At 37.6% G+C, this 27,828-nt stretch overlaps 2 protein-coding genes across 4 annotated transcripts in view; both read right to left on the reverse strand.

Annotated features, from left to right (window-relative positions):
• The window catches only part of IL1RL2 (interleukin 1 receptor like 2), a 45,027-nt gene extending 43,005 nt beyond the window's left edge, over positions 1–2,022 (reverse strand). Inside the window, exons 1-3 of the mRNA XM_069493855.1 lie at positions 1,959–2,022; positions 1,124–1,193; positions 49–283 (exon numbers count right to left, since the gene is read on the reverse strand). Coding sequence (XP_069349956.1) covers positions 49–283; positions 1,124–1,187 — 299 coding nt within the window. The 5' untranslated portion in view covers positions 1,188–1,193; positions 1,959–2,022. The remainder of the gene's footprint in view (positions 1–48; positions 284–1,123; positions 1,194–1,958) is intronic.
• Positions 2,023–4,555: 2,533 nt separating this feature from the next.
• The window catches only part of IL1R1 (interleukin 1 receptor type 1), a 77,101-nt gene continuing 53,828 nt past the window's right edge, over positions 4,556–27,828 (reverse strand). For all 3 annotated transcript variants that reach the window (XM_069494124.1, XM_069494122.1, XM_069494123.1), the window contains 9 exons: positions 19,661–19,895; positions 19,358–19,547; positions 18,359–18,527; positions 16,247–16,312; positions 12,449–12,566; positions 11,566–11,717; positions 9,185–9,328; positions 8,277–8,444; positions 4,556–7,748 (listed from right to left, as the gene is read on the reverse strand). In XM_069494124.1, the coding sequence (XP_069350225.1) occupies positions 7,330–7,748; positions 8,277–8,444; positions 9,185–9,328; positions 11,566–11,717; positions 12,449–12,566; positions 16,247–16,312; positions 18,359–18,527; positions 19,358–19,547; positions 19,661–19,895 (1,661 nt within the window). In that variant the 3' untranslated portion in view covers positions 4,556–7,329. The remainder of the gene's footprint in view (positions 7,749–8,276; positions 8,445–9,184; positions 9,329–11,565; positions 11,718–12,448; positions 12,567–16,246; positions 16,313–18,358; positions 18,528–19,357; positions 19,548–19,660; positions 19,896–27,828) is intronic.

A 27,828-nucleotide genomic window follows, 5' to 3' on the forward strand; every position in this document is an offset into this window, starting at 1 on the left:
AATATATACACATATAAGAGTTACTTCTATTTTAAATGAGGAACTTACTTTATAACACATTGGTAGATTCCTGAGTCCCCCAAGGCAAGGGGGAGAAACAAAATCCAAGTCTGCTCCTGGTGAATTCTAGACTTAACGTTTTTGGATATTGGAATTTTGCTAGAATTATTATACCATGCTACATTGACTTCCCCAGATGTTATCGGAGGGTATGTGCAATTAAAAGCAAAAGGCTGACCTACTGAAGACATCTCATTTGGCTTATGAATGTCCTTGCATACATCTAGGGAAAGAAATGGAGAAACAAAAATAATTAATCATGAAAGAAAACGCTAGTTTTATTTATCATTAGTTTTAACGAATGCCTCTCCAATTTTCTAGCCAATTTGAAATTTTATTTGGAGGTTTCCTTAGTCTGGGAGTTTCCTAAAAATGGCCTGCTGATTTGAAAGTATTAATGTAATTCCAAGTTCTTCAAATGTATCCATAAGACACAATTAACCCAGCTTCCTCCTCAGCAACCTCTTCCTTATTCGGAGTGATTTCCCTCTTTCCCTTCTCTTCTAAGACCTGCAATTCTTTCCTCCTCCTCCCACAGAGAAAAAGAGCCCTCCTTGTCCTGTTCTCTTTCTGCTCTGCCACTCAGTTATTTGGCTTTGTCTTGAGTGAAAGGTATCTCATCCCAAAATGGATTGTTAAAAAACCGGTTCAACTTTTCAAATTCATTGATACCAAATTAGTAGTTTTTAGAAGACATCTGTGCTATTGATGGCTTCTTTGCTTTCACTCCGGTCATGAAATAATCCTTTGTCATGTGAAATAGACAGTAGTAGCTCCAGTTGAGCATTTTCACTCAAGTAGACTTGCAAATTTGCCTAATGCCTTCTCCTCTCCAAAGTCAGCTCAAAGCTCAACGGTGACATTTGGGGTCGAGCATCAGAGCACTCGAACTGAAACTTGCTGTTTCCCATTCCGCGGAATTCCGCTTGGCCATGGCGGAGAGTCATCAGCCAGGCGCGCGGGCCACGTGACCCCCCAGGAGTCCGCGTGGGGGCTCCCCATGAGAGCCCTGGAGGCCGGGGGACGAGGGCAGCCTTGCAACCCGAGAACACACTGAACATACCTGCTCTGACAAATACTGGAAGAGCAATGGATAGCCCGCAAAGCAGCAAGGACGGCATCCCCATTGTGGGCTACGAGAGGAAAGAAGAGAATGGCAGGGGAGGGGAGGCAGAGGAGGGGCGCAGGGGGCGGGGCGCGCCCTCCGGCCGGCACAGGGCCCCGGCTTCTGCCGCCTCGGGATCGCGGAAATGCCGGCCCAGGCCACTGGCCGTCCCTTCTTCACCAGGAGCCCCCCCGTCTTGGGCCTCGCGTTTCCCCAAAGACTGGTCCCTTCCCGTGTCTGCGTCTTACTCTCAGCGCCGATCCTCAGGATCAGTGCAGGGAGCGCAGACTCGCTGCGGAGGAGGATCAGCGGGCAGTGGTTGGGAGGCGGCGGTGGGGACCAGGTGGCATCTGCTTCTGCCACCTGGCCGCGGGGTAGCCCGCGGTCCCGGGTCCCTGCTTGTGCGGCGCGCGTCACCTCCCCGCCCCGTCTCCCCCGCCCCGGCGTGTCTCTGGCCTCGGATCCGCCTGGGCTGGGCGGTCTACACCGAAACCCCAGTCATCGGCTCACCGGGGACAAGCCGGCTCAGGCCTACCTGGCGTGGGCAGGCGGGAAAGGAGGGAGGAAGACTGACAGCCGCCGGACCTGCAGGTAGACGCGGGCTCGACACGTCGGCCGACACGGAGTCGCTCTCCCAAGGTCACCGGGCCAGTCGGTGGCCCGCCCGGGAGTCCTCCTGATCGCTGGCCTCCCGTTTAGGCACATTTTGGCGGCCTCTTTTCCTCCACACCTTCCCACCGTCAGGGACCCACCCGCACTGGGCTCAGCCACAGACTCCCGGCCCGGTGTCTACCTGCCTGTGGAACTGGAGCGTGCAGGATCTCGTGGAGAGTGGAAAGTCTGACAGGGACCCGAGCCCTGTCGCGGCATTTCCAAGCCTAGGTATGTACCCGCCACGTGGGCGGGGCGGACCTGCCTTCCCTGGTGGAGCATAGGAAGGAACATCGCATCACACTAGGAAGTGGGTTGAAAGCCTTTTGCCTAATTTTCTGGCAGCTGACAAATCGTTCATCACCTGGAATGCCTTTTTAGGTCTATTCCAAATTGTCCCTATAAATGCCCCATAAATTCAGACTGTCCCTGTAAATTCATTCCTTTACAGATCCCACTGGAGCAGCTACCGCATGCCCTGCGTTAGCCTGCATGGGTGGCAGAAGTGGAAGCCGTCCCCAATGGCTACTAAGGAATATTATTAACCTGCTTGAGTTATGCTCATTAACTCTTGTAAGGCAGACATCCCAAGTGATCCCCAGCTACTTCAGAGTCTGAAGGTTGTTCCTGCCTAAAACTTCCCGGTAAGACAATCTCAACAGAGACCTGTCGCCCTGCCTGTCAGGAGACACCCCGGAGTTATCCCACAAGGCACTAAGACATAGGAAAGGATATAAAATGTAATCTCCATTCAACACATTCTTTTTTTTTTTTTTCCTTTTAAATACTATGAAGGAATCAACACATTCTTGGCCAAGCTATACCTGGTGGTCTTTGTGGGATTAAAGACAGTGAGACAAAAACAACCAAAGGAGTAGAGAGAGATGTAATATTTGCATTAACAGCCCCCACAGGCTGTGAAATATGCAACACCCTCTCACTAAAGAAGCCTGAGGACTCCTATTCTCAGAACATGTTGATTTAATGGATATCGAGTGAACCCTGTGGAATGGTATCAGTGCAGCCTTTCCCAGATGTGGACGCATAAACGAGTGACACATGGGATCACTTCCAGGTCAAAGGTTCTAAAAAAAAAAAAAAAACAAGCTTCATCGACTTCACTTTATGAGTAAATTAATCTCCCGACTGTTCGAAAACACGTTAGAGAAGTCAACAGGATCCTATTAGTTTAGATTCAGGTGATACAGGCTCAACTGGTCTAACAGCTGCAAATTTTAGAGACTACTGTGCTAATGTTTAGGGTTCAGATTTAAGGTGAATGTACAGGATCTACGTACCTTAATCAGCCAACCTTCCTAAAAGAAACCCGAGCAACCTGTGGTAAGATGAGTATGTGTTTGTTTTGAAAGGTTAATACTCATTGTAAATTGTATCATCTATTTCCTGAAACTCTTCCTTTCCCTAAAAACTTACACATGTGCGCACACTTTGGTTGCAAAATAAATGCTATTGCACCAAAAAACGTCCCTCTCACCTGTCTCCTCATGTACATTTTTCATGTGTACTCTATTTTATGAATTCTTGCCACTGTAATGGCTCATTGTGCATTTTAGCAAAAGAGGAACACAATTTTCTTTTCAATTTCCAGGATATAAATAAGTTTTTGATGAACATCATTTTTAGTTAAAAATTCTTGTCATTTTGAACTGATTCTCAAATATATTAAGTAATTTTATTTTGAAGATTTGGACTTCAATGGCTTTTTTCTAACTTTTTTCTTAGAACTGTTTATTATTTACTTCATCACAAGCACAGCACTATCAAAGACAAAGGTAAGCACTGTTTCTCAGGTCTTCTGAGAACTTGAATAGTGAGGAGGAAGGGGAAGTCAATATGTGTAATAGCTATTCTTCATCCACAGAAACAGCACTGGTGGGAACATTATTTATCTCTGATGGTGAAAATTGGATTATAACTGTTGAGGAAGCAACAAAAGAATTCTGATGGCAAAATCTCTCTCTGCATTCACCACTGAAAAAGGCTTGCTGAGGAATCTTAACTGCATTGTCCACTGGTTGAGGAGATGGGGTACAATTTGAAGCTGGAATACCGTATCTGTTGTCCCTCTGGGTTTTTTTTTCCTCAATGCTCTTAATTTTCATTAAAACCATATTATATTCCCTCTCTCACACAAACACACAAACAAAAAAATAGGAACAACTTTCTCCCTTTCAAGCCTATTCATTCTCTTCTCTACCTGCTACCCCTCCTTGGGGCCTCCACACTAAGCCAACCTCACCACACTCCCAGAGTCTCACCTCAAAGGTGAAAAGATTTTCTTTTGACTAATTAGCTGGAGGAAATCTCTGATCTTATAATTGTATGATACTTATACTTAAAATTCCTTCAATTAATATTTGTACCTACTGTACCAAAAATACCAAACCAGATCCTAACTTCCTAAAATCAGATTAAGTAGCAGCTCTCTGATCATTAGAGTTTCCAAACTGGAGAGCATCCATTTTGGACACCTAGCTCGACAATTCTGTCCATCTTCCGTGTTAAAAGAGAAAATAAATGGAAGCCTTTTGAAAAATACAAAAGTCTATACAAATATTGCCTTTATCATTTTTTGGACAGGTAAAGCAATAAGTCAAGAAACAGTTAATAATATGACACATTTTAATCCATTTCAGAAGCTAGTAAACAGATAGAGTCCAGTTGAGGCTACACAAGGGGAATTAGGGCTCATTGTTTGGCCAGTGGCCTCTGACCTCCACTCTCCTTCTCCCCCCACCCTCACAAAGAACTCTCTGCATAAGGAATCCTCACCTGTTCAGGCCTCGGAATGTGCAGGTAAGCTGTGGCCAGGGCAGGCCAAGAAAGAGATTTTCAATGATAACACTCAATGCAAAGTTTGACAGTTTTATTGGAAAACAAGTACAGTCTATTGATCAATGATGTATGCTGTACATGAATCTGGTGTTTTAATATATAAAAAATATTTGGCATCAGCCACAGAATTATACAAACAAGTTTTTTTTAAAAAACCCTTCATCGTTAACCAGTACAAACATAATTTATCAAAAATGTCATTTAAAAAAATGGCTCAATACCTTTTCTTTTATTGCAAATAAAATAGAAAGGCAGGAAAGGGGAAATATAAATTCTGCTAACCCAGTTTTAACAACTGGCAATTAAATACTTTGCTGCATTTGCAAACTCTTTTTCAATACTAACGCTGACTTAAAAAAAAATACCACCAGAAAGTGCAATAAAATCTTACCAATGGGGAAGGCATTTTAAAAAGTTTGTTTTGGTGTGGAGGGAAAGACAGTAAGTAAAAGAAAGTTCATAGGAAAGTAGAAATATAGCTCCCCCCTCCCCGCCGCCCAACTCCAGCCCTTGGAAGTAATGGGAATGACATTGCACTTTTCTGCTTGGGATGCCCCTTCACCCAGGCTTATTTGTTGATTCCTGTTCCTCCTTAAATTCTTGGTGTCAACCCTTCCCCACTTTCTGGCCAATTTTGTCGATAATTCTAAGTTTCAGAATTGGCTTGCTTTTTTGGCACTGTGCAAGCTAATACATTTTCTAGATGACAGACTAAAATCATCAACAAAACTAAAAATTTAAGGCACCTAATAGACCTTTCAGGATGTGACACCCCCACTCCGTCCCCATAGACTTCTGGCTGCAGTCAATGTGTGCTGCCAAATGAAAATGACGCCCTATCTTTCAGAATGGCAGCTCTACACAGCACTGTCACCCAGTGCTGTCAGACCGGGCCCAGGACACAGTAGATGGAGAGGGAAGAGTCAGTACTAAATTCTGTGTGTTGGTGTCTAGCTCTGACAACTTTGGGGGAAAAATGTTATTCCAAATAAAAATGTGTGTCCACCCATAATATTAGATATTAAAAACATAAAAATATAAAAACCAGGAGGCCTGTCCATGTTCACAAAACTTTTAAAACTGTTCACGTGTCCTGCAATAAGTGGCACGTGAACTTGGCTTTGCAGTTTTCCAGGGTTTCTCTAATCATGCTGAAGACTCTCATCAAATTTTTCTTTAAAAAATTTGTGTACCAGAAAAACATAATTCTTTTTCATTTTTAGTTGACTAAGAAATATTTAACTTTAGGAGAAGAATATATGAAGGTAGAAAAGTTTTTCATAAAATCTAAACATCATTTCTGTAAATTCTAACACTGAAAAGTTTAGGATTTGCTTTTTTAAATGAAAGCATTCCTAGACTCTGTGGCCTCCTAGAAAACTGTCATTTCTTCTCACGAAAGTGCTGGGGTGAGAGTGAGGGGCACAGTTACTGACCTGATATCAAGTATTCAGAGCACTGGACTAGAAGCCAGAAATGGAAGTTCAAGTCCAAGGTCCAATAGAACTTAGAGTGTGATTTTTTAAAAAATAGGTCACTTCCTCTCTGTAGAAAATTAGAATAATTGCAAAAATTAAATAAGATAATCTGAAAACATCTTTAAACAATATATAAATCTGTGTCATATGTGCAAATTACTCATGGAAGGCAGGGAGGGACAGGGAGACACAGCCACAGCCTCCCCCCTCCGAGAGCACAGACTCTGGTGGGGAGAGAACAACCCTGCCCTAGAGCGGTCACCAGCAGTCATTGCCACCGACCCATGGGGGAGAGAGAGGGTTTGAGAGTAAGCTCTTAGGCAGAGTCTCTCGGGGACTATGAACTTGGGGTGAATTCTGAATGTCAGTCAAATTCTGGTCAGCTGAAGAAACTTAAGAAATCAGGGAGGAAGCCACTGGGAAGCTGTCCTTCCAAAGAAGCAATGAGCCCAGGACAGTGCAGAAGAATAAGGAAGAACCGGATGGCTATGCCAGAGAGGAAAACATTCAGAGGTGGATCAATCAATCCCTGCTCCTGTTGCTTTTAAAATTCTCTCTCTCCTGTGGAAAGCTAAGATGATTTCAAAACCTTGGAATCCTGGAGAATCTCTTTATTCACTGAAATGACAGTTTTCAAGGTCTATAAAGTAAAATTCAATCTTTGGAAACTGCTAGCTGTGGATGTGTATAGAAAATGCAAGCAAATGGAACGTTCTCCAAGAACACATCCATCTTCCTCCGTGAGATGTCAGTCTCACTTCACCTGCAGCCCCACCCAGGAGAGCCACTCCAGGGCCAGTGACACTACAAAGTCCCCAGACAGGGCCACAGCCCTGCCCTTGGGCTGTGGGCCACTTCATAAAACCATCTATAGATGGTGACCGTTTCCTGCATGTTCTTCCTCTAGTTTGCTGTCTCTGTGCCTTTCCTCAGCAGTTACGCATTCAGAGAGGGCATTTGTTGCCTTTCTTAAGGCCTTCCCAAGCCCTCTTCTCTGAAGTACCCTGGCCTGCTACTGTCACCACGTCCTTCTCCCTGAACAATCTGATTCCAGGTGACCTCAGGGATAATGGACTACACAGGTACATTTTACGATGTGCCAGAGAGCAGGAGGCACAGCTGGCCCGCAAGGCCATGAGACAGGAGGCACCCACAGAGCTCTTGCCAGGCTTCTCCACGCTACCCAAGAGGCAGGTGAACCTCTTTCTGCAGCTTCTCCACAGAGTTCGGCCCAGTGGCCAGGGACAGTAACTGGTGTTTGGCTGAAGACGACCGTTGCTGGGCCGGCATGTGGTACCTGACTTTCTTCCAGAACCTTGTCTTTGCAGACTGTGGTCCTTCTGTAAAGTCCCCTGACCAGCGGATGACTCCATGCTTCCGCTTAATGAATTTAATGGATTCTGGCATCTTCTCATAGTCTTGGATTTTCTCCAGCTCAAGCAGGACAACTTTAATTCCATCCTGAATAAGAGCATTGTACATTGCTATTTGCTCTTCAGATGAACTGTCCAGCCAGCCAAAGCTTGATGTTTCTCTGACTAAAATAATAATCAGTCTTCTGCTTTTCTTTATGTTTTCATTAATAACCTCCACAATGTCTGAAAAACATGAAGCAAAGCATAGTAAGTAAAATGTCAATTTATAATTATTCTCTCCAGAACCAAAACCTCACAAGGTTCTTCCAATCCATCCCCTAATACTTCTTTCTTGCCTTGTGCTTAAGTTTAAAGGAGTTTCCTATTTTATAGACCAACTCAAAAGCTGGCCCTCAAAAGTTGAAAATTTCATTTAGAACCCATAAAACTTTCAGTTAGAATTTTAAAAACTTCTTGTTAAATCATTTGTTCTACACTACCCCTATTTTATTGTAGCAGTTGTAAAGTACTAACTATCTGTTAAGTTTCCCAAAACTAAGTAAAAATCACTTCATTATTGCTCCAACAAAATATGAGAGAAGTGAGTACTTTGTATTTAATAAATGTGAAAATTGTCATCATAGCACTGAAGAGGTTTTTAAACTGTCAAATATGTGCACCTATGCCATAGCCTTCTAGAAAGATGAAACCCAGATGTTAGCAATTAGTTTTACAACAATATACCTTTACTTTGTTCCATGACATACATACCTTCCCCAACATAGTCATCTCTTCCATAAATGAACAGCTTATATCCACACTGTTTTTCCAAGACCTCAGGCAAGACTTTAAACACAAAAATATCTGAGTTAGAGGTGGACCCTTCCCCAAGGGTCTTTGGATACAGTACATATGCATCATAGGTCTTCCCATCTGAAGCTAAAGGAAAAATGTAATGTATTTAGAACCAAAAGGAAAAATAAGAGATTTGATAGTCAATATCACAAACATGCATTTCATAATGACTTATTAATCTTTTTTTTTGTACAACAGCATGATTGAAGCAGCAATACCAAAAGTAGTCCATCTTTTTAAAGTGTTCATCCCTTACAAGGTTACTATATATCACGTTTTATTACAACATTGTTTTTATATCGTATGGGATGGCCACCTCTCACACTGTCAGGATGGAATGATCCTTTTCTCCCTGTTCTCATTTTCTTCCCCAAATGTCTCAGCCCTGAATTCTATCCATTCTTCCTTTTATACATTATTGTGGTATTAGTTTTTTGCAAAACTTAAGCAAAAGAGAAAGAGAGAGCCTCCCCGATGCATGAAAATCTAGTCATTTATTTGAAGGCAGATCAGAGAGTTATCTATGTCCATCCTACTCAGCACAGAGCAAGTCCTCAACAATCGCTTCTGAATAACTGAATTTATAAACAGATACTCTAAACCTCTGTTTACCTTACCAATATGAATGCTAAAGAAGAAATTTAGAAAACAATGATATTCAGCCTAGTCAGTTATGAAACAATAATTATGTGTAACAATAGCTACCTAATCTTATATATGCCCCCTTTCATTTTAAAATTTGAGTAAAAATCCCCTTAGTCATTTTCTACATCTCTTATCTCCTCCTCCAACAAGAAAATATTGCATAGAACACAAAATCATACCTTTTGGGGGGAGAAAATCATAGCAGGAATCCCTGTACCAAAGCACAATGTCAATCTTGAAGATTTTACAGATGAAAACAGAGCACGTAATTACAACTGTTAACATAACAAATATCCCAATGATTTGCTTCTGGAAATCAGGGACTACAGCAGAAAGAGGGGAAAAACATTAGAACCAAAAAGAATTAAAAATTTGAGCATAGCAAATTGAACATCTTCATCCCAGAAAAACCATATTTGGGATTGGTCTACATTCAGACAGTATTAACTCATTCCTTATTCTCACTTAACAATCTAATGTACTAATGTACAAAGCAATCTAGCATGGACCATATAAAACTAAGGTACATTCTATTAAGTTTCCAGCTATATAGCATAATGTACAATAACACAGAAAAAATACTGAAGACCATAGGATAGAGCATTCACAGTAAAACAAGTAAAAGTCGAAAATCACTCAAAAACTTACAAAAGCTCCCTGAGGCAAGAGAGTCAGTTAGGAAAAGCCAAAAGCTGAGGTGAAGGGAAAAGGGTGTGGGGGTGGATTTAGGGAAGGTTTCACATTTCCACATTCTCCTGGCCTCTAATTATTCATCCAATGATTACAGTGGAGGAGGGGGAGGGGGAAGGGGGACAGCAAAGGAGGAGGGGCTAGAGAAGGATTAGAAGAAGAAAGAAGAACAAAGTGGCTTCTAAATGTCAGAGACCATGCAGGCACTCAACAAAGAGAATCTAACAGCTTTATTATTTTACTTTTCCACTTTAGATCTTCAATCCATCTGGAACTGATTTGGGTACAAAGTAGAAATCAAGATATACCATTTTCCAGACCAATATCCAACTGGCCCAATCAATAGTTCACATTTACAGTCTTAATTACTGTAGCTGCATTTAAGATCATGATGTCTGTCGTGTAAATCCTCCAGATTTAGTGTTCCGGTTTAAGACCACCTTGACTATTCTTGGTCCTTACGCTTTCACATGACTCTTAGAATAAACCTGTCCATTTACACATGTGCCCTCAACACACCCATGCACACACACACACACACACACACACTTGCACAAAAACTGCTGAGATTTTGAGAGGAATTGTTTTGAATCTATAGATCTATAGATTCATTTGGGGAGAACTGACATCTTTATAATATTGAGTCTTTTTTTTTTTTTTTTTTTTTATTGAGACAGTCTTACTCTGTTGCCCGGGCTAGAGTGCTGTGGCATCAGCCTAGCTCACAGCAACTTCAAACTCCTGGGCTCAAGCAATCCTCCTGCCTCAGCCTCCCGAGTAGCTGGGACTGCAGGCATGCGCCACCATGCCCGGCTAATTTTTTCTGTATATATTTTTAGCTGTCCATATAATTTCTTTCTAATTTTAGTAGAGACGGGGTCTCACTCTTGCTCAGGCTGGTCTTGAACTCCTGAGCTCAAATGATCCGCCCACCTCGGCCTCCCAGAGTGCTAGGATTACAGGCGTGAGCCACCGCGCCCGGCCAACATTGAGTCTTTTAATCTGTGAATGTTGTATATCCCTCCATCTATTTAGTTCTCTAATTTGTCTCAACAACTTTTTTTTGGTTTGTATTGCTTAGGTCTTGAACAGCTTTTGTGAGATTTATTATTAGATATTTGGTAATTTTTGATGTTATTATAAATGTTATCTTTTATTAATAAATGCAATTTCTATTTGTATGCTACTTGTATTTAGACATACGTGAAATTATATATATACTTTGTGTGTGCGTGTATGTATAGAACAAGATTACTCTAGTGAGCTTGCTAAACTCACTTACTAATTCTAATAGTTTGTAGGTTCTTTTAGATATTCCTCCATGTACACACTTACAATACCCTATTTTAATTAAACCACAAATTATCTTAAAATATTCCACAAATGTTTTCAATGTTGTGTTTGATTATTCCAAGTGATGAAAACAGTGGATATTTAGGCTTCTTCTACATATTGATCATGTAATCAGTACTTAAAAATATTCATTAGGTACTGACAATGTACCAGAATTAAGTCGCTACCAGCTCTGGAAATAGAATAATTGGTGAGATAAATGGTCAGCACCATCACAGAATTTACAGTCAAGTAAAGAAAACTAAGTACAGTAGATCTTGTGAGTGGATGATGGTGCTGTGGAAACACATAACAGAGCACCTAACCTGGTCTGTTTGGACAGACAGCTAAGTTAAGGACAGGCAGGACAGAAAAGATTCCTAGAAGAAGAGATAGTTCGGCTGAGGAGTGAAAGAAGAGCAGAAGTTACCCAGGTGAAGAAGTGAAGAGTGTTCCAGGCAGAGGAAATAGCATTGCAAACCTTATGGAATCTTACTACAGTAAAATAAAATTGCATTTCAAATAGTTTGTTGTTTACCTGGATGTATTAATTGGATATATGCTACAGTCATGCCATACGTATTCTTGGCTAAACAGGTAAATGGATGGAGATAAAATCTACTTTCAACTTCTGAAATATTAAGCACTGTGATAAGTATTTTCCTTTTTTGGTCTGCAGAATTTTCCAGACTGTTCAAAAAAGAAAGAGTAAGTTAATTGTGTCAACTACAAATAAGACAAGTAGAGCTGACATATTTCCTTATTTGTAACATAAATTGAAGCTGAAATAATCACCCACCTTAATCACAATCCTAATAATCAGACTTTTGGCAACGCTATCTGAGATTTTATAGCCCTTAGACCATTGTCAGTAGCAGACTCAGTAGTGAGAAATCAAATTCAAACTACCAGCTTCCAAGCAGAAAAATATGGACATGTGTATCCTGGTCTCCATGGGGCACAGAGAAGAATACATTAAACAAGAGTAGATTGGGGAGGATAACAAAGGGCTTTGCAGGTGATGCAAGGAAAGGTAACAGCCAGTAGAGACTTCGGAGCAGCAGGATTCTGATTCTTGACCCCATTTAATGAGTCTTTTCTAAATTACTTAAGAAACTTGAAGAGTAATTCAGGATAAGTGCCTCATTGGAATGTTGCAATATGTATAACTGAATTCACTAGAAAGGCTTCTAAATGGTATAGAATTTGCACCACAATGATGTGTATTTTTTTTTACTTTAAATGTATAAGATCTTATAAATCCTGCTTAGCTTAGCAAAACTGAAAATGGTCAGCAAAGGGTTAGGACCAATCAACTGCCAACTAACCCTTGCTATTAGGTTAAACCATCAAGCTTATGTATTAATAAAATATGATATGGAATTTAATATCAAAATGGGATTGGCTCTTAGCATACATACAGATAATAATCTTCCCCCAGCACTGGATCATCTTCGTCAATGTCGGACCCATTCCACTTCCAGTAGACCAAGTCACTGAACAGGCCAGTGACATTACAGATCAATTGTATCCGGGATCCTGCAAAGCAATGTATTTTTAATCATAAGATTAATTGATTTTTTATTCTGATCTATCTAAACACCTAGATTAATAAGTGGCTATTAAATAAAAATTTTAAATTATAGAAAAACACAAAGAAAAATTGTCCTTAAACCCACCAGCCAGAGATAACCACTATTAGTAACTTTATCTATCTCATTCCTTATCTTCTCTGTGAACATATGCAATTCTTAAAATAGGGTCTTATTGCCTACTATTTTTTAATGACTGTGGGGTTCAGAATTTCGGTCCACATGGTTAGCCTTCCAGAATAGACTCTGTCTTGACTGCTTAGTATTCCATAATACAGATATTCTACAATCAATTATTTTCCTATTGCTGAACACCATTTGTTTCTCACTTTTCATTATGATGATTAATATTCCAGTGAACATCCTTGTACATCAGTGTTTATACATGTCCTGAAGTATTACTTTGAATAAAAATCTGGAAGTAGAATTGAATTAAAGGAGAAACATATTTTAAAAGCCAACCCCTCCTCTCTTAAAGGAGGCTGTATCAGTCTATGTACTCTCCAGCAGTGTATGTGACCACCATTTCCCCCAAAACTTCCAGATAACAAGTGTTTTGGGTTAGTCATCGCCAATTGAGAGAGGAATAAAATTACATTTAAATTTTCATCTGCATTTCTTGAATTTGTGGTGAATTAACATGTTTCTCATACACTTAGTCCTCCTTGGCCTTTCTTTGAAGAACTGCCTGTTATGCCTGCTGTCTGTTACGTACGTGCATCCTCCCATTACCCTTGCTGATGTGTGGGAGCTCTCTGTTCATCAAGGATATCAACTCTTTATCATACATGAAAACTATTCAGTTAGTTTCTTGTGTTTTACTTTTGCTAATGAAAACTCATTGATGTAGGTTTTTATTTGGTCACATTTATAAATTTTTCTTTATTGTATCTGCTTTCATTATATTTCTTCTAAAAGCCCTCTACCACCAAATCAGGAAAATACCCACATACACTTTCTTTTAGGTGTGGAATGTTTTCATTGTCTTATTGTGTTGATTGTTTTTGTTCTTTTCTTTTTTTTAAGACTCCCTTGCTAAAATATGTTTTCCTTCTTTAATCTGTCAAGAATATAACTGTCTGTACTATGAGGGAGACCTTTAACTTAATGTTTCTATCCAAATAGCTGAAGGATCACTCTAGAACCATTGATTGATAATAATTTTCCTCCTCACTAATCTGTAATGCTGCCTTTATCATAAAACAAATCCTCACTTATTTTGGACTTCCTAGGTTGATCTGCATATGTATACTGATGCCAAAGATACCACTCTCTTTTAATTACTAAAGTTTTAGAGTAAATACTATTAATGACATCATTTAGAGCTCATCTTACCAGTATTATCTTAATACACCTCATCATTTTATCCTCTCAGTGAATTTTAGAATTACTTGCCAGTTTCTAAGTCCATTCATATCTTTATTAGAATTCCATTAAGTCTATAAATTAATTTTGAGAGTCGGTATCTTTACAATTTCTAGTTTTTCATATTAGAAAAACATACACATCTGTATTACCGTTTTTCTTAATTGGTGTTTCTGAAGATTGTTTTCACTATTGCCCCCTTTGGAAGCTTTTTAGACATTTTTTCCCTAACTGCCTCCTTTCCCATAAAGTTTTTATATCACAAATATACAGTATATCTGTTGATGTAGATTTTATTTCACCCCAAGAACCAATTTTCTCCTTATTGGAGACAATATCACCCAATCCCACCTTGAGAATGCATGCTTTAAATCTCAGTGTTTCTGAGATTTATACTTCAGGGTTTTGGTTTTTTGGGTTTTTTCTTCTCTTATAAATTCCACATATTTCTAAAAGATTTTACCAAGATATTTTATAGACATTTCGAGAACCTTTACTGTTTGAAATGATATATCTTTTCCTATTATATTTTCTCACTGGTTATTGCTAAACAAGTCTACTATTTTGGAATATTAATTTTATATCTGGCTAATTAATACAGTATTAATTTTAATTTTTCCCAGTAACATTCTTGGGATTTGTAGGTAGGTACTTACATGATCTGAAAATAATAATAAAAATATCTTTTTTCCCTTATGGTAAGCATACCTTGGTTTTTTTTCTTTGATGGCATTCGTGGGCATTTCTAGACCATGTTAAGTAATACTGGTTTCATGGATATCTTTGTCTTGCTCTTGACTTCAGTGAGGTCTATCACTATTAAGAATGTTGGTGACTATTGGTTTGCGTTGACATTATTTATAAGGACGTACCCCTCAATGACTATTTTTCTAAGTCTAAATCATTGGTAATTGGTATTGGACCTTATCAAGTGCCTGTTTGACACCCTTTAGGATAATCCTGTAACAGGGTGTCATGTGCTTCTGATTCACTGTCAATGGATACATGAAAATGATTATTTCCTAATATGAAGCTATTTTTATTAGGAAATATTTTACTGGAGATCAATGCAACCTAGGCTTCAGAGCTCTCAGTTATACACTTCCAGAGCAAGCATTCTCAACAGGGGCTACAACCAACACTGCAAAAAAGAGTTCTTGGGGAGGGGCAAGAAAATCTTAGCTATTACAATGGTTTGAGCCCTCCAAAGGACCAGAGCATGTGAACAGATACACAACAGACCATGGGACTGGAATTCTGAGAAGGGAAGACAATTAGGGGAAAAAAGCCTTTTTAGCTCTGAAGGGGAACGATTTAAAGAAAAAAAGGTTAAGAAATACAGCTCTAGATTCTATTGGCCCATGTGTAATTTCGAGTTTGGACACTTTGTTTATGTCTAAGAACGTCTCTATATTACCTTCCACCATAAATAACCAGCGCAGTATTGGCCAAGTACAGCATTCATAGCTCACTAACATGTCCCTTCTCATCTCTGTACCGACAGTTGTTCACTGTTTTATGCAGTTACTATTACAGAAGAGAATTCCAAGGCAAGCCTGATTTTTGTTCTTTTAATGCAAGAATAAGTTTTGATGTCTGGACTCGTGGTTCCCAAGGGAACTTTCAGTGATGATGGAAATGTTCTATATTTGTGCTATTTATTGGGCAGTCACTGGTCACATGTGGCTCTTAAGCCCTTGAAATATGGCTAATGTGATTGAGGAACTGATTTTTAATTTAACTAAATGAATTACTTGACAATTTAATTTTATGTGTGCGTAGCTATATGTGGCTAGTAGCTACCGTGTTGAACAGTGCAAGTCTAGATGCTTATAAGGTTCTTTATTCTTGAAATAAAAAGTTTTCACTAACTTGGAAAAGTATTTTTCTAGAATTACTATCATCTTTTTGGCTTTTAAGCTTACTCTTCAGACTAAAAAGTTAGCTCTGGTCATAAGATATCCATATCCATGCTATAGAGTCAAATAAATTATATTTCTCCTTCCTACGCCTTCTGAATTCGGCTTTCGGCTGGTGTTTTCATGGGCAGTGAGTGTCCATAGGAAAGTGGAAGTAGGAAAATCAGACATGGCGGGATTTATGCCACAGAGGCAAGAAATTAAAAAATAAATATTTTAAGATATAATTTGCATCACTTTCCCATTAATTACAGATATATTCAGTGAATATGTGGTAAAGGTATAATTTATTCTTGACTTCAAAGAAAATGATTTCAGCGTATCCTGATGGGAGCCCACTTACCCAAGTCTACTTCCATCGTTTCATTAGCTGGACTCACAATCACAGGCCTCACTGGCCTATTTTCCTCTGCAAGAAAAACATCCACAGGGCTGGTCAGTCTCTTATAACTCAGAACCTCAAGTGATGACGACACTTAGCAAAATATACTAAACGGCATCTGGCCAGATATTCCCTCAAGTGCTCAAGACATATGTGGCAGGAGGTGGAAGGTGAAAAGTGAAGGAAGAAAGTGGAGGCAGAGGCCGCAGCAAACGGTGAACACCCGCTGCAAAGCTGCACCCTTCTGAACCCACACAGTTGGGTGCTACAGAAAAACACACATCACCAGGACCCCGTGTCCCCAGACAGGTGCCTCTCTTAAATTTAAGCACATTAGGAAGGTCAGTAATAGGGGAAAGACATTTTCTTGAACTGGACATTATTGATCAGATGAACTAGTCAGTGCTAGACCTGCTTGTTTTTAGTAACTTTGGTAATGACCCAACAGTGAAACCTATAGGGTTATCCAAGAATGCCATAATTTATTAAAATAGATAAAAAAAGTATCAAGGAGCCCCAGAAATTAATCTGGCTCTTATTTATAAAAAAATTGGCTGCTTATAAATAAGAGGGTTGATCGGTGGCCAAAAAGAAACTATGAGAAACTATAAACTTGAACACTATTCCCCAGTCCAAAAAGAAAAAAGAAACTAAATAAATGCCATGAGGGCAGGATATTATCTCTTTTGTATATTAGGTATACTCCTTAGTATATACCTAGAACACTTCCTGGCACACAGTAAATGCTCAATAAATACTTTTGAATCCAGGCGTGAACAAAAAGCACTAAGCATCATTAGGGTGGGCCTTGGAAAGAAAACAAAACATTACCTCACCCCTGAGCAGAGTATATTGTTTCTCTACAAATGGGATCAGAAAAGAAGACAGAAAGTACTTAAAATACACTTGACCTATCTTAAAAATTCCCTAGTACCCAGCTCTCCCTAGAGTTCTACTTGCTGGTTTGGGTGCTCTATCTCAGGAAAGACAACTAGAGCTATTCAGTGACAAGGATAGGCTGCTAAAAACTCAAAAGCATGGTTGTGGTACTAAGAACACTGAAAATTAGGATTCACTGATGCTTGTGGAACCAAGGCGAGAAATTAATTCTTATTTAATACAATCAATCTTTGAAAAAATAAATCATTATAGAATTAGAAAAATGTAGCTATAAGTAGGGTGATCATATAGCTTGCTTGGGATAGTCCCAATTTATACTTGTTGTCCTAGCATAATTACTAATAGACACCCCTTTAACTTACAAAAAAGTTCTGGTTAGAATAACTCTTCTCATATTACTTAAAGCTTACAAAATCTTGAGATTTACAGAAAGGTGAGCATTCTGCCCATTCCCAGGTAATTTGTAGGACTGCATTTTGTTTCATTTGTTGTAAAATAGTTTTTATTATGAAACATGGTTAATATAGAATTGAAAGCCCCAAGAAAATTAACAAGAACAATCATCATATACTTATTAGTTACACACCTGTTTTGCACTAAGCACTGATTTACACCAGGCACACAAGTTTAGCATACCTGATCTCTAATCTTTCCAACAAACTTGGGAGGTTATATCATCTTGTTATAAAGGAGGAAACAGCCTTAAAGAGGTTAAGTAACAGCTAACATGGAACGAACAGGAGGTAGATTCTAGGAGCATAACTTATTCCAGAGCCTGTTAGCATCCACGCCAATCATGCCAACAATCCCTGTTGCTAGACACTCAGGCTCCCCAAGTGCAGGCTCTCAGAACATTCCCATATGCCAGCCAGAGGGAGCCCCAGAGCTCTCTGGAAGAACCATCTTGAGACAAGTCAAAGAACAACCCTCCTAGATCAGCTGGAAAATATAGCTCATAATGTCTCTGTTTAATTAGCACTATGTCTGAAGCAGGAATGAAAAACAGTACATAGTATATAGTAACCAAAAAATGAAACTAAAGCCACATGACCTTTGTGCAATCATTGATCTTGTTTTGGATTTAGTTCCTTCCATATACAATGAAAGTAATATTAGATCATGGTCTCTGGGCCTTCCCAGATCTAAAGTTGTAGGGCTATAACTATGACTTACCTAGAGTAATAAATTCTATTACCCGGGTAATAGGATATTGCTTTCCCAAGTATGTATAGGATGCACGACAAGTATAGTTCCCTCGATGCTCTTCAGACACATTCATCATGATGAGCTTATCAGTGACTCCACTGAAGTGAACATTGTCAAGAAGTAGGGGTTTGCAATCCTAGACAAACGGACAGAGAAGAAGCATTGAAAACCAGTTAATAACTTTCCCCAACCTACCAGCAAAAGGAACTCCATTTTTTCACATTAGCAAATGTTATATTTTTTAAAAGTGACTGGAAAGGTTCCTTGCATACAATACATTTTAATATTGCACTTCTTTTTTTGTCAAAAGTTAAATTATATTTCTACAATACTAAATTTTTATGCCTATGAGCCTTGTGCTATGAAAGCAAGTGAAGGCAGATTTATTTTGTAAGAAAAAATGTTTGAGGAAAGAATATTAATACTATCTAGTTTCTCATTAATCCTGTACTTCATTTCTTCACTGATATTATGTACTTTGTATCTCTTAACCTCTCCAAGATGATTCCCCGTTTAAGTTCCACCAGACTAGGTAAAGTTACCAGAATATGATGTGCTCTATGGAATGCTCATCAACCCACTTTTAAGACAGTTACAGAAACTACCAGGTTATTTGAGGACCACTTAATATCTTTAACAAAACACAAAATAATGTATTTTGTAATAAATAGTTATCTCTTAAATACCTTGAGTTTATAATCAGCCTTCTCTTTAAACATCTTTATTTCTATTACTTTTCTCAGTTGTATTTTATTAAATTAAATTAAAACAACAGCAGGTAAGATTTTAGTTAAGCTTTAAATTAAATGAATGCAGTCTTATAATTCTTTTTAGATTCCCTATTAAGTTTCACCACTACAGAGAAAACAATATGCAAAAGAAAAAGGCACTTTGCAGATTCAGTCTATTGTCCAGAGAACTATTATTTGCTGGAAAAGTAAAATACCATATTTAAAATAAAATTACCTTATACCACTGTATTTTGGGTAACTCATTATTTTCATCTTTAAAAAATTCCAAATAAGGGCACACAAGTCCTCCATCTCCGCCAAGGGGTAGTTTCTGTGTAAATAAAGCTTCTGCACTATAACACAAGTTAGGCTCATTCTCCACAAATTTTGCAGTTATTTTAATTTTGAGGCAGTCAGATGAATTTCTAAAATGAAGTAAAATAGGTAAATTAAGCATTATTAAAAGAATTTTCTGTCTTTAACTACTTACTGCAGGTACCTAGAAGACATGTTTATAACATATTAATTCCTTTCTTACCTTACTGCACAATAGTAATGTCCTGAATCCTCTACCTTAGCAGGAACAAACCAAAGTTTATTGTTGTACTGATGAATCCTGGAGTCTTGTGCTGTAGATATAGGTGTCTTGCTGTCATTTTTATACCAAATTATAGTGCCTTTGTTTTCATCTGGGTTAAGAGGACAGGCACGAACATCAATTTCATTTGCAGATGAAACTCGATTTATTCGTTCTTCACGTTCCTTGCATTTATCTTTAAAAGGGAGAAAAGGGAAGCAATTTCCATTCAAAAATTTGCCAGTGTTTCTTAGTTTAACATCTACTAATAAATACATCAATTATTAAACACATCAATTCATATTACACAAAAAAACTTTACAGCCTTGTGATTAAGAGGCTTATCTTGGGGGAGCCTGAAAAATTTATATTCAAGTCCAGCTATGTCACTTACTGCCTGTGTGCTGTGCCCTTGGCAAGTTATTTAAGCTCTCTCACCTCCTCTTTACTCATCTGTAAAGTTAGGATAGTGTAGGAGAGACATGCATTTCAATATAATATGGAGTAACAGAAACTGGATTGACCCTCCCACCTGAACAACTAGAAAATGGACAAAGTATATGAAACAGCACTGTTCAAGACATTGAACATCAGGAAGCAAAGGACAGAAAGATGGGAAACAAAGGAGGTGAGCCCTACCATTGTCTAAAACAACTATCAGGCCATGACACTACAAAGAGGAAACACAGGCAAAACCCAGTGAGTTGAGGAGATGGTGCTAAGAATCTGGACAGACCAAGAGTTTGCAAGGCAGAGGCCCAAGTGGTTAAAGCCACATAAAGAGAGGAAGAGTTTGGATATCTACAGAGTGTCTCCCTCAAGTTTTCAGCTGAGTACGATCAGTGTGAGAGTGTAAGAAAAGTACCCAAGGCTAGAGTAAAAAATTGCCAGAAGGATTAGGAGTAATACCTGATGCTGGAAATAGTTGCTGTTCCCAACGGGCCAGAAGGGAAGACCTCATTAGTCAAGGGGCATCATGTAGAGTACCCAGAAGGGTTCTGACTCAGTAGTTGGGAGAAAATTAGGTCTAGAACAAACCTCTTTCTGATCCTAATAAGGTTTAGAATCAAGACCCAAAAGGATCAAACCACTTCCAATTAACAGCCATTGGTAGAACAAAGCTCGAGAACATTTTTAGCAATACAAAATACCCAGCAACCAACAAGTTAAAAATCTACATCTAACGTCCAATAAAAAGTCATAAGGCATGCAAGTAATATACAACCAATAATGAGGAGGAAAAAAAAATAACCAAAACTGACCCATAAATGACACAGATGATAGACTTAATAAACAAGAAAATTAAAGTCATTATTACTACTGTATTCTATTTGTTCAAGATGCTAGAGGAGAAAGATCAAACATGTTGAGCAGAGATATGAAAGAGATTTTTTTTTTAAAAAAATGAAACTTTTAGAGAAGAAAACTACAATTTTGAGTTAAAAAATATGATAGATGGGGTTAACAACAGATTTGACATAGAAGAAAAAAAGATTAATGAACTTGAAGACATAACATTAGAAACTATCCAAAATTAAGAACAAAGAAAAAAATAACAGAACGAAATGGACAGGGCACCAGTTAGCTTAGGACAACTTCAATATATGTAATATGAATCACTGAAGAAGAAGAGAAGCAGTGAAAAGAGAAAAAATATTTGAAGAAATACAAGCTGAAATTTGTAAAGATGTGATGAAAGTTATGTGTCCATAGGCCCCAAAATCACAATGAACCCTAAGCAAAAGAGACATGAAGAAAACTACACCAAGCACATAATAGCCAAATAGTTTAAAATCAGTGATGAAGAGAAAATCTTATAATTAGCCAGAGAAAAAAGACACAATTAGTACAAGGAACAAAGACAAAAATGACGTAGCCTTCTTTTCACAAACAATACAAGCCAGAAGAGAGTACAACAATATCCTGAAAGCACTGAATGAAAAAAAAGTCAACGTAGAACTCCATATCCAGTGAAAATATCTTTCAAAATTAAGGAAAAATAAAGACTGTTTTCAGACTTATAAAAGCTGTAAGGTGTTATCACCAGTAAACCTGCAGTATAAGAAATATTTAAGGAAGTCCTTGAGAAAGAAGGAAAATATTATCAGATGAAAATGAATCTACACACAAAGGAATGAATAGCACCAGAAATGTTAACTACATGAGTAATCATAAAGTAATTTTTTCTTATTATTTAAGTCTCTTTCAAGAAAACTGAATGTTTAAAGCAAAAATAATATACTGTGAGGTTTATAACATATAAAAAAGTAAGATATGTGAAAACAACAGAGCAAAGTTCAAGAAAGGAGAAGTGGCTGTATACTATTTTAAGTATTTTATATCATATACTAAATTGTATAGTATACTTAAAGGTATAGAGAGATAACTTAAAGATGGATAGATAAGCCCTAGAGCAGTCATTTAAAAAACAGACACACACACTATAAAAAAGTTATGACTAATAAGTCAATAAAGGAAATAACATGAATCATAAAATTTTCAATTAATCCAAAAGGCAGAAAAAAGAGGAAAAAATAACAGAACTGATGAGACAAGTAGAAAACAAAATAGCAAGATCCTAGAATTAAACCCAAATATATTAATCATAATGAATTTCAAATAATCTAGAGACCCCACTTGAAAGGCAGAGATGATCAGGTTGGTTAAAGAAAGATCCAACTATATGGAGCCCAACATGAATGGATACGCTCACACACACACTTTATATATAATGACACAAATAGGTTAAGAATAAAAGGAGAGAAAAAGATGTGCCATGCTTACACTAATCATAACAAGGCTTGATTAATTAGCTTACTTTAATCATTTCACAATGTATACATATACCAAAACATCACAATGTAAATATAGACAATTTTTGTCAACTTCACCTTAATAAAAAAAATGAAAATAATATATTAATGAAAGCTGGAGTGACTATTATATTATTATCAGAGTACTTTTACAGTAAAGAATATCACCAGAGAGAAAAGAATCATTTCATACTGATAAAGAAGTCATTCTTCAAAAGGATCACGAAAATGCTAAACATTTATGCACCTACTAACAGTGCTTCAAAATACATGAAGCAAAAAGTGATAGAACTTTAAGAACTAGAGAAACCAGCCCTGCAAGAAACTAGAGAAACCCCACTAACAAGGATTGAAAGAACAAGTAGAACAATTAAACAGATAATCAGCAATGATATAGAAAATTTGAACAACACTATCAATCAATTTGATATAATTGATATTTACAGAAAATTCCACCCAACAATAGTGGAACATATATTCTTTTTAAAGAAATTCTTAAGAAGTTTTTTAAGATCAAAGAACTTACTGAAATATATCATATTCTTCCCTATAACTCAATACTCAGTGAATTTGAAAGGATTCGAATTAGACAAACTATATACTCTAGTGACAATAGAATTAAATTAGAATTCAATAACAAAATGGTATCTAGGAAGTCCCCATATATTTGAAAGTAGCACACTTCTAAATAACCTGTGAGTCAAAGAAGAAATCAAAAGGGAGAGTATAAAGTATTTTTACCTGCATGATAAGGAAAACATAATATATCAAAACCTGTAGTGTTCAATGACAGTGGTATTTAGAGAGAGATGAGAACAACAACAAAAAAATCTCAAACTGATTACTTCAGCTTCCACCTTAAGAAACGACAAGAGGGACAGAATACATCCAAAGTGAGCAGAAAGCAGATGTCCTTTGCCTGGGACTTCATTTATAAAGAGGACTGAGTGATGACACAGAGAGGCCAACATCATTGAAAGAAGATTTTCATTATTGACATTTCTGAAAGAAGGGGTGTGCCACATTACCAAAAGTCACAGAAGGAGTAACTCAGTGGGGTTATGAGGCAGAAGTAGGAACAAGGGGAAAGGCCAGAGCCTTTATTGGGGTTTCCATGGGAAAGGCAAGGCAGGGTGACATAAACAGTGTAGGATTGGCCAGTTTGAGTCATTTTAGCAAGACTTGGGCATAGAGGCTGTCCCTAGTTATTTGGTACCTGGCCCTGGGTTGATTTAGGGAAGGAGGAATATTGGTTTGGTGTGTGAGAGTTGGATAAGAAGGTGGGTGGGGCACAGCCCTGGATCAGGCGGTCTCACGTGAAAGGCTTCCTGCAGACAAGCTGCCCACAACCCCTAGGGACTACCTAGCCCTCAGAGCAGCAGTCTCTCACAGGTAGGAAAGACCCCCCAAAATGTCAAAACATTATAAGATACAAAAAATTTAAAAACATGATTAATACAGTAGAAGAATTAAGAAGTAGAAAAATAGTAAATGATATAGATCAGAGAGGAAATCAATGAATTAGAAAACAGAGGAACAATAAAGAAAAATCAAAGACACCAAATGCTAGTTCTTTCATAAAATCAATAAAATTAGTAGGTCTCTAGCCGGACTAATCAGATTAAAAAAAAGTCACATCTTTCATCAAAGAAATTTTTAATGGGTAATAAGGGAATACTATGAACAACTTTATGCCAATAAATTCAACAACATAAATGAAATAGGCAAATTCTTTGAAAGACACAGACAGCTAAAGCTCTCCCAAGAAGAAATAGGCTGAATTGTCCTGTATCTGTTAAAGAAACTGAATTTGTAGTTAAAAACCATCCAGCTTAAAAAAAAAAAAAAAAAATCCATGCCTAGATGGCTTCACAGATATATTCTACCAAGCATTTATCAAAGAATAGCACCAATTGTACACAAACTTTTCCAAAAAAATTGAAGAGGCAGTAATACTTCCCAACTCACTCTATCAGGTCAACATTATTCTGATACCAAAACCAAAAACATTGCAAGAAAAGAAAACCATAAACCAATCTCCACCAGGATCATAAATCCAAAATTTATTTCAAATATTTTAGTACATATAATTCTACAATATATAAAAAAGGATAATGCATTATGAAGTAGGTTATATCCCAGGAACTCAAAGTTGAATTCACATCTTGAAAAACATGAATGTAATTCTACACTAAGAGATTAAAAAAAAAACTATATAATACTCTCAATAGACTTAGAAAAAGCATCTAAAGATATATGCTTCTCATCTAAAAAGGTGAGAAAAAATTCTCAGCAAACTAGGAATAGAAGGGAACAACCTGAACCTAATAAGAGACAGCTATGAAAAACATACAATTATCATATATGGTGAGATTGGGCACAAGGCAAGGATGCCCAGTATCACTGCTTCTATTCAATATTGTACTGGTGGAACTATCCAGTATATGAAGGCAAGAAAAAGAAATAAATGACATCCAAATTGGAAAAAAGAAGTAACATGATTTTATTTGCAGACAGGATGATCATTTATGTAAAAAATGTTTTGAAATCTAAAAAAGACCTATAAATATTATTAAATTGTAGGATATAATATGAATGTACAAAATTGAATGTGTTTGCATATACTGGAAAAGGATATTTTACAACTGAATTTTTTAAAATAACATTTAGAGTAGCATCAAAATATATTAAAAATTAAGGATAAATTTGATAAAAAATGCCCAGGAGACCTGTACCATAAAAATTATAAAATGTTAAAAAAATTAAATAAGATCTAAATAAATGAAGAAATACATACTTTGCTCATGGATCAGAAGACTTGATATTGTTACGATATCAGTTCTCTCCAAATTTACTTATATTTAATTCAATCCCAATCAAAATCTGATCCAAATTTTTTGTGCCAATGGACAAGCTGATTCTAAAATTTATATAGAATTAGCCAAAACAATTTTTATTTTAAAAAGAATAAAGTTGGAGGAGTTACACTGCCTTATTTCAAGACTCATTATAAAGCTACATCAATTAAGACAGTATAATATTGGTATAAAGATAAATATGTCACTGAGACAGAAGAGATATCCCAGAAATAAGTCAATTTATTTTGACAAGGTACAAAAAAATTCAGTGCAGAAAAAACAGTCTTTTCAACAAATTGAATATCCTCATGCAAAAAAAAAAAAAAAAAACTTTGGAGGCAGGATTTCCAATATGGTGGAGTGAGGGTCTCCATAAATCAGTCCTAAAAGCAACAAAAAGACTGGCAACAATTTTCAAAAACAAAGGCTTATAATAATCAAAAGAAAATTTATTTAAAAATAAACAAAAACCTGCCGAATCACAGTAGAACAGCAGGGTTTGTGACTTTGTAACTTAAACTACTTCCATCCTCCTCTTCCTATCTCCACAATAGCCACGAAAACCAGCAGCTTTGCAAACACATTATCTGTGAAAACCAGCAGGCTTGCAAGAATGACTGGGTCTGGAGCTCCTCAAAAAGTCCCATTCCCACAGCACTGGCAGTTCCTAAAAGTCATATTCATAGAGTACTATCATTATTGACCTAAGACCTCCACAGAAAAAGCCCTATCCCCAGGGTGTCAGTGTCAACTGTTTAACATTACAGCTGCCTGAGGCTGTGATACCAGTTGGAGCAAACAAGAGCCCTAACCCCTGGGTAGATTTGAAAAGCTTTCTCCACATATTCCTGGGGAATCTAGAAGGGTGCCCGTGTATGGAGGACTGTGCACATGCCCAGGAAAGAGCAGAGAAGACACCAGTCTCCCATTTCTGGATAATTCCGAGGTCAAACACAAGCAGGACATGAAGGCTAAGACAGAGCTGTAAACAACCTAAGTATTGAAGGTGTGCCCCAACACACATAGGGCCCCTCAGCAAAAAGTGGAGAACTTACTGGGTCAAGAAATGTAAAAAAATCGCTGGCCAGTCATTAGATGACCACTAAATTAACCAAGCACTGACTTCAGTGGCCACACAGTACAGGAAATACATCCTTTAAAGGAATAGCCCAGCAAACTCATTAAACAAATGAATAGAAGCAACAACAGCAACAACAATAGTAAAAAAAAAAAAAAAAATCACTAAAAACAACAAGCTGTGTGTGTGTGTGTGTGTGTGTGTGTGTGTGTAGAGGAACATATGATTTCTAAAACTGCAATCTTATATTACCTAAAATGTCACTTTTCAACAAATATTATGAAACTTGCAAAAAAAACCAGTAACATATGGTCCCTACACAGGAAAAAAAAGGTGCCAATAGAAACTGTCCCAGAGGGGTCCAGATGTTAGATTTACTAGATAAAAACTTTAAATCAGCTATTAAAAATATATTCAAAGAACTAAAGAAAATTATGTATCAATAATTAAAGGAAGGTATGATAACAATGTTACACCAAGTAAAGAATATCAATAAAAAGATAAGAAATCATCAAAGAGAACCAGGTGGAAATTCTGGAGTAGAAAAGTCCAATAAATAAAATGGAAAAGCACCATAGGGACTCAACAGCAGATTTTAGCTGGCAAAAGAAAGAACTGGTAAATTTGAAAATAAGCCAACTGATTACTGGAAGATTATCCAATCTGAAAAGAAAATGAAAGAGAATGCTAAACAGAGCCTCAAAGACCTGTGGGGCTTCATCGAGCACAGCAACATATGCATGAAGGGAATCCCAAAAGAAAGAGGGGGAAAAAAAGGGCCAGGAAAAATATTTGAAGAAATAATGGTCAAATATTTCCCAAATTTGATGAAAAACATTAATCAACACATCTGTCTTAGTCCATTTTATGTTGCTACAACATAACATTAATTACCTGAGACTGGATAATCTATAAAGAAAAGAGGTTTATTTAGCTCACAGTTCTGCAGGCTGGGAAATTGGTGGCTACACCTGACAGCTTCTGGTGAGGACCTCATGTTGCATCAAAACATGGCAGAAAAGTGAAAGGTGAGCTGGCTTCAGCAAAAGGGCAAAACAAGAGAGGCTACCTTGCTTCATAACAACCCACGCTCACAGGAACTAGCAATTCTTGTGAGAATTAACCCAATCTCCTGAGAAAGACATTAATCTATCATGTCAATAAACACCTCTTAAAGGCACCACCTCCCAACACTGCAACATTGGAGACCAAGGGTCGACGTGAGTTTTGGTGGGGACAAACCATATTTAAACCATAGCAGCATCTCAGAAGCTCAAAGGATTACAAGCAGGATAAATTAAAAAGATACATTAATACATCCAGACACATTATAGTCAAATTTGTAGGAGACAAAGACAGTCTTGAAAGCAGCAAGAGATA

Source organism: Eulemur rufifrons, chromosome 19 (genome assembly GCF_041146395.1).
Source record: "Eulemur rufifrons isolate Redbay chromosome 19, OSU_ERuf_1, whole genome shotgun sequence".
In the NCBI taxonomy this organism is placed as follows: Eukaryota; Metazoa; Chordata; class Mammalia; order Primates; family Lemuridae; genus Eulemur; species Eulemur rufifrons.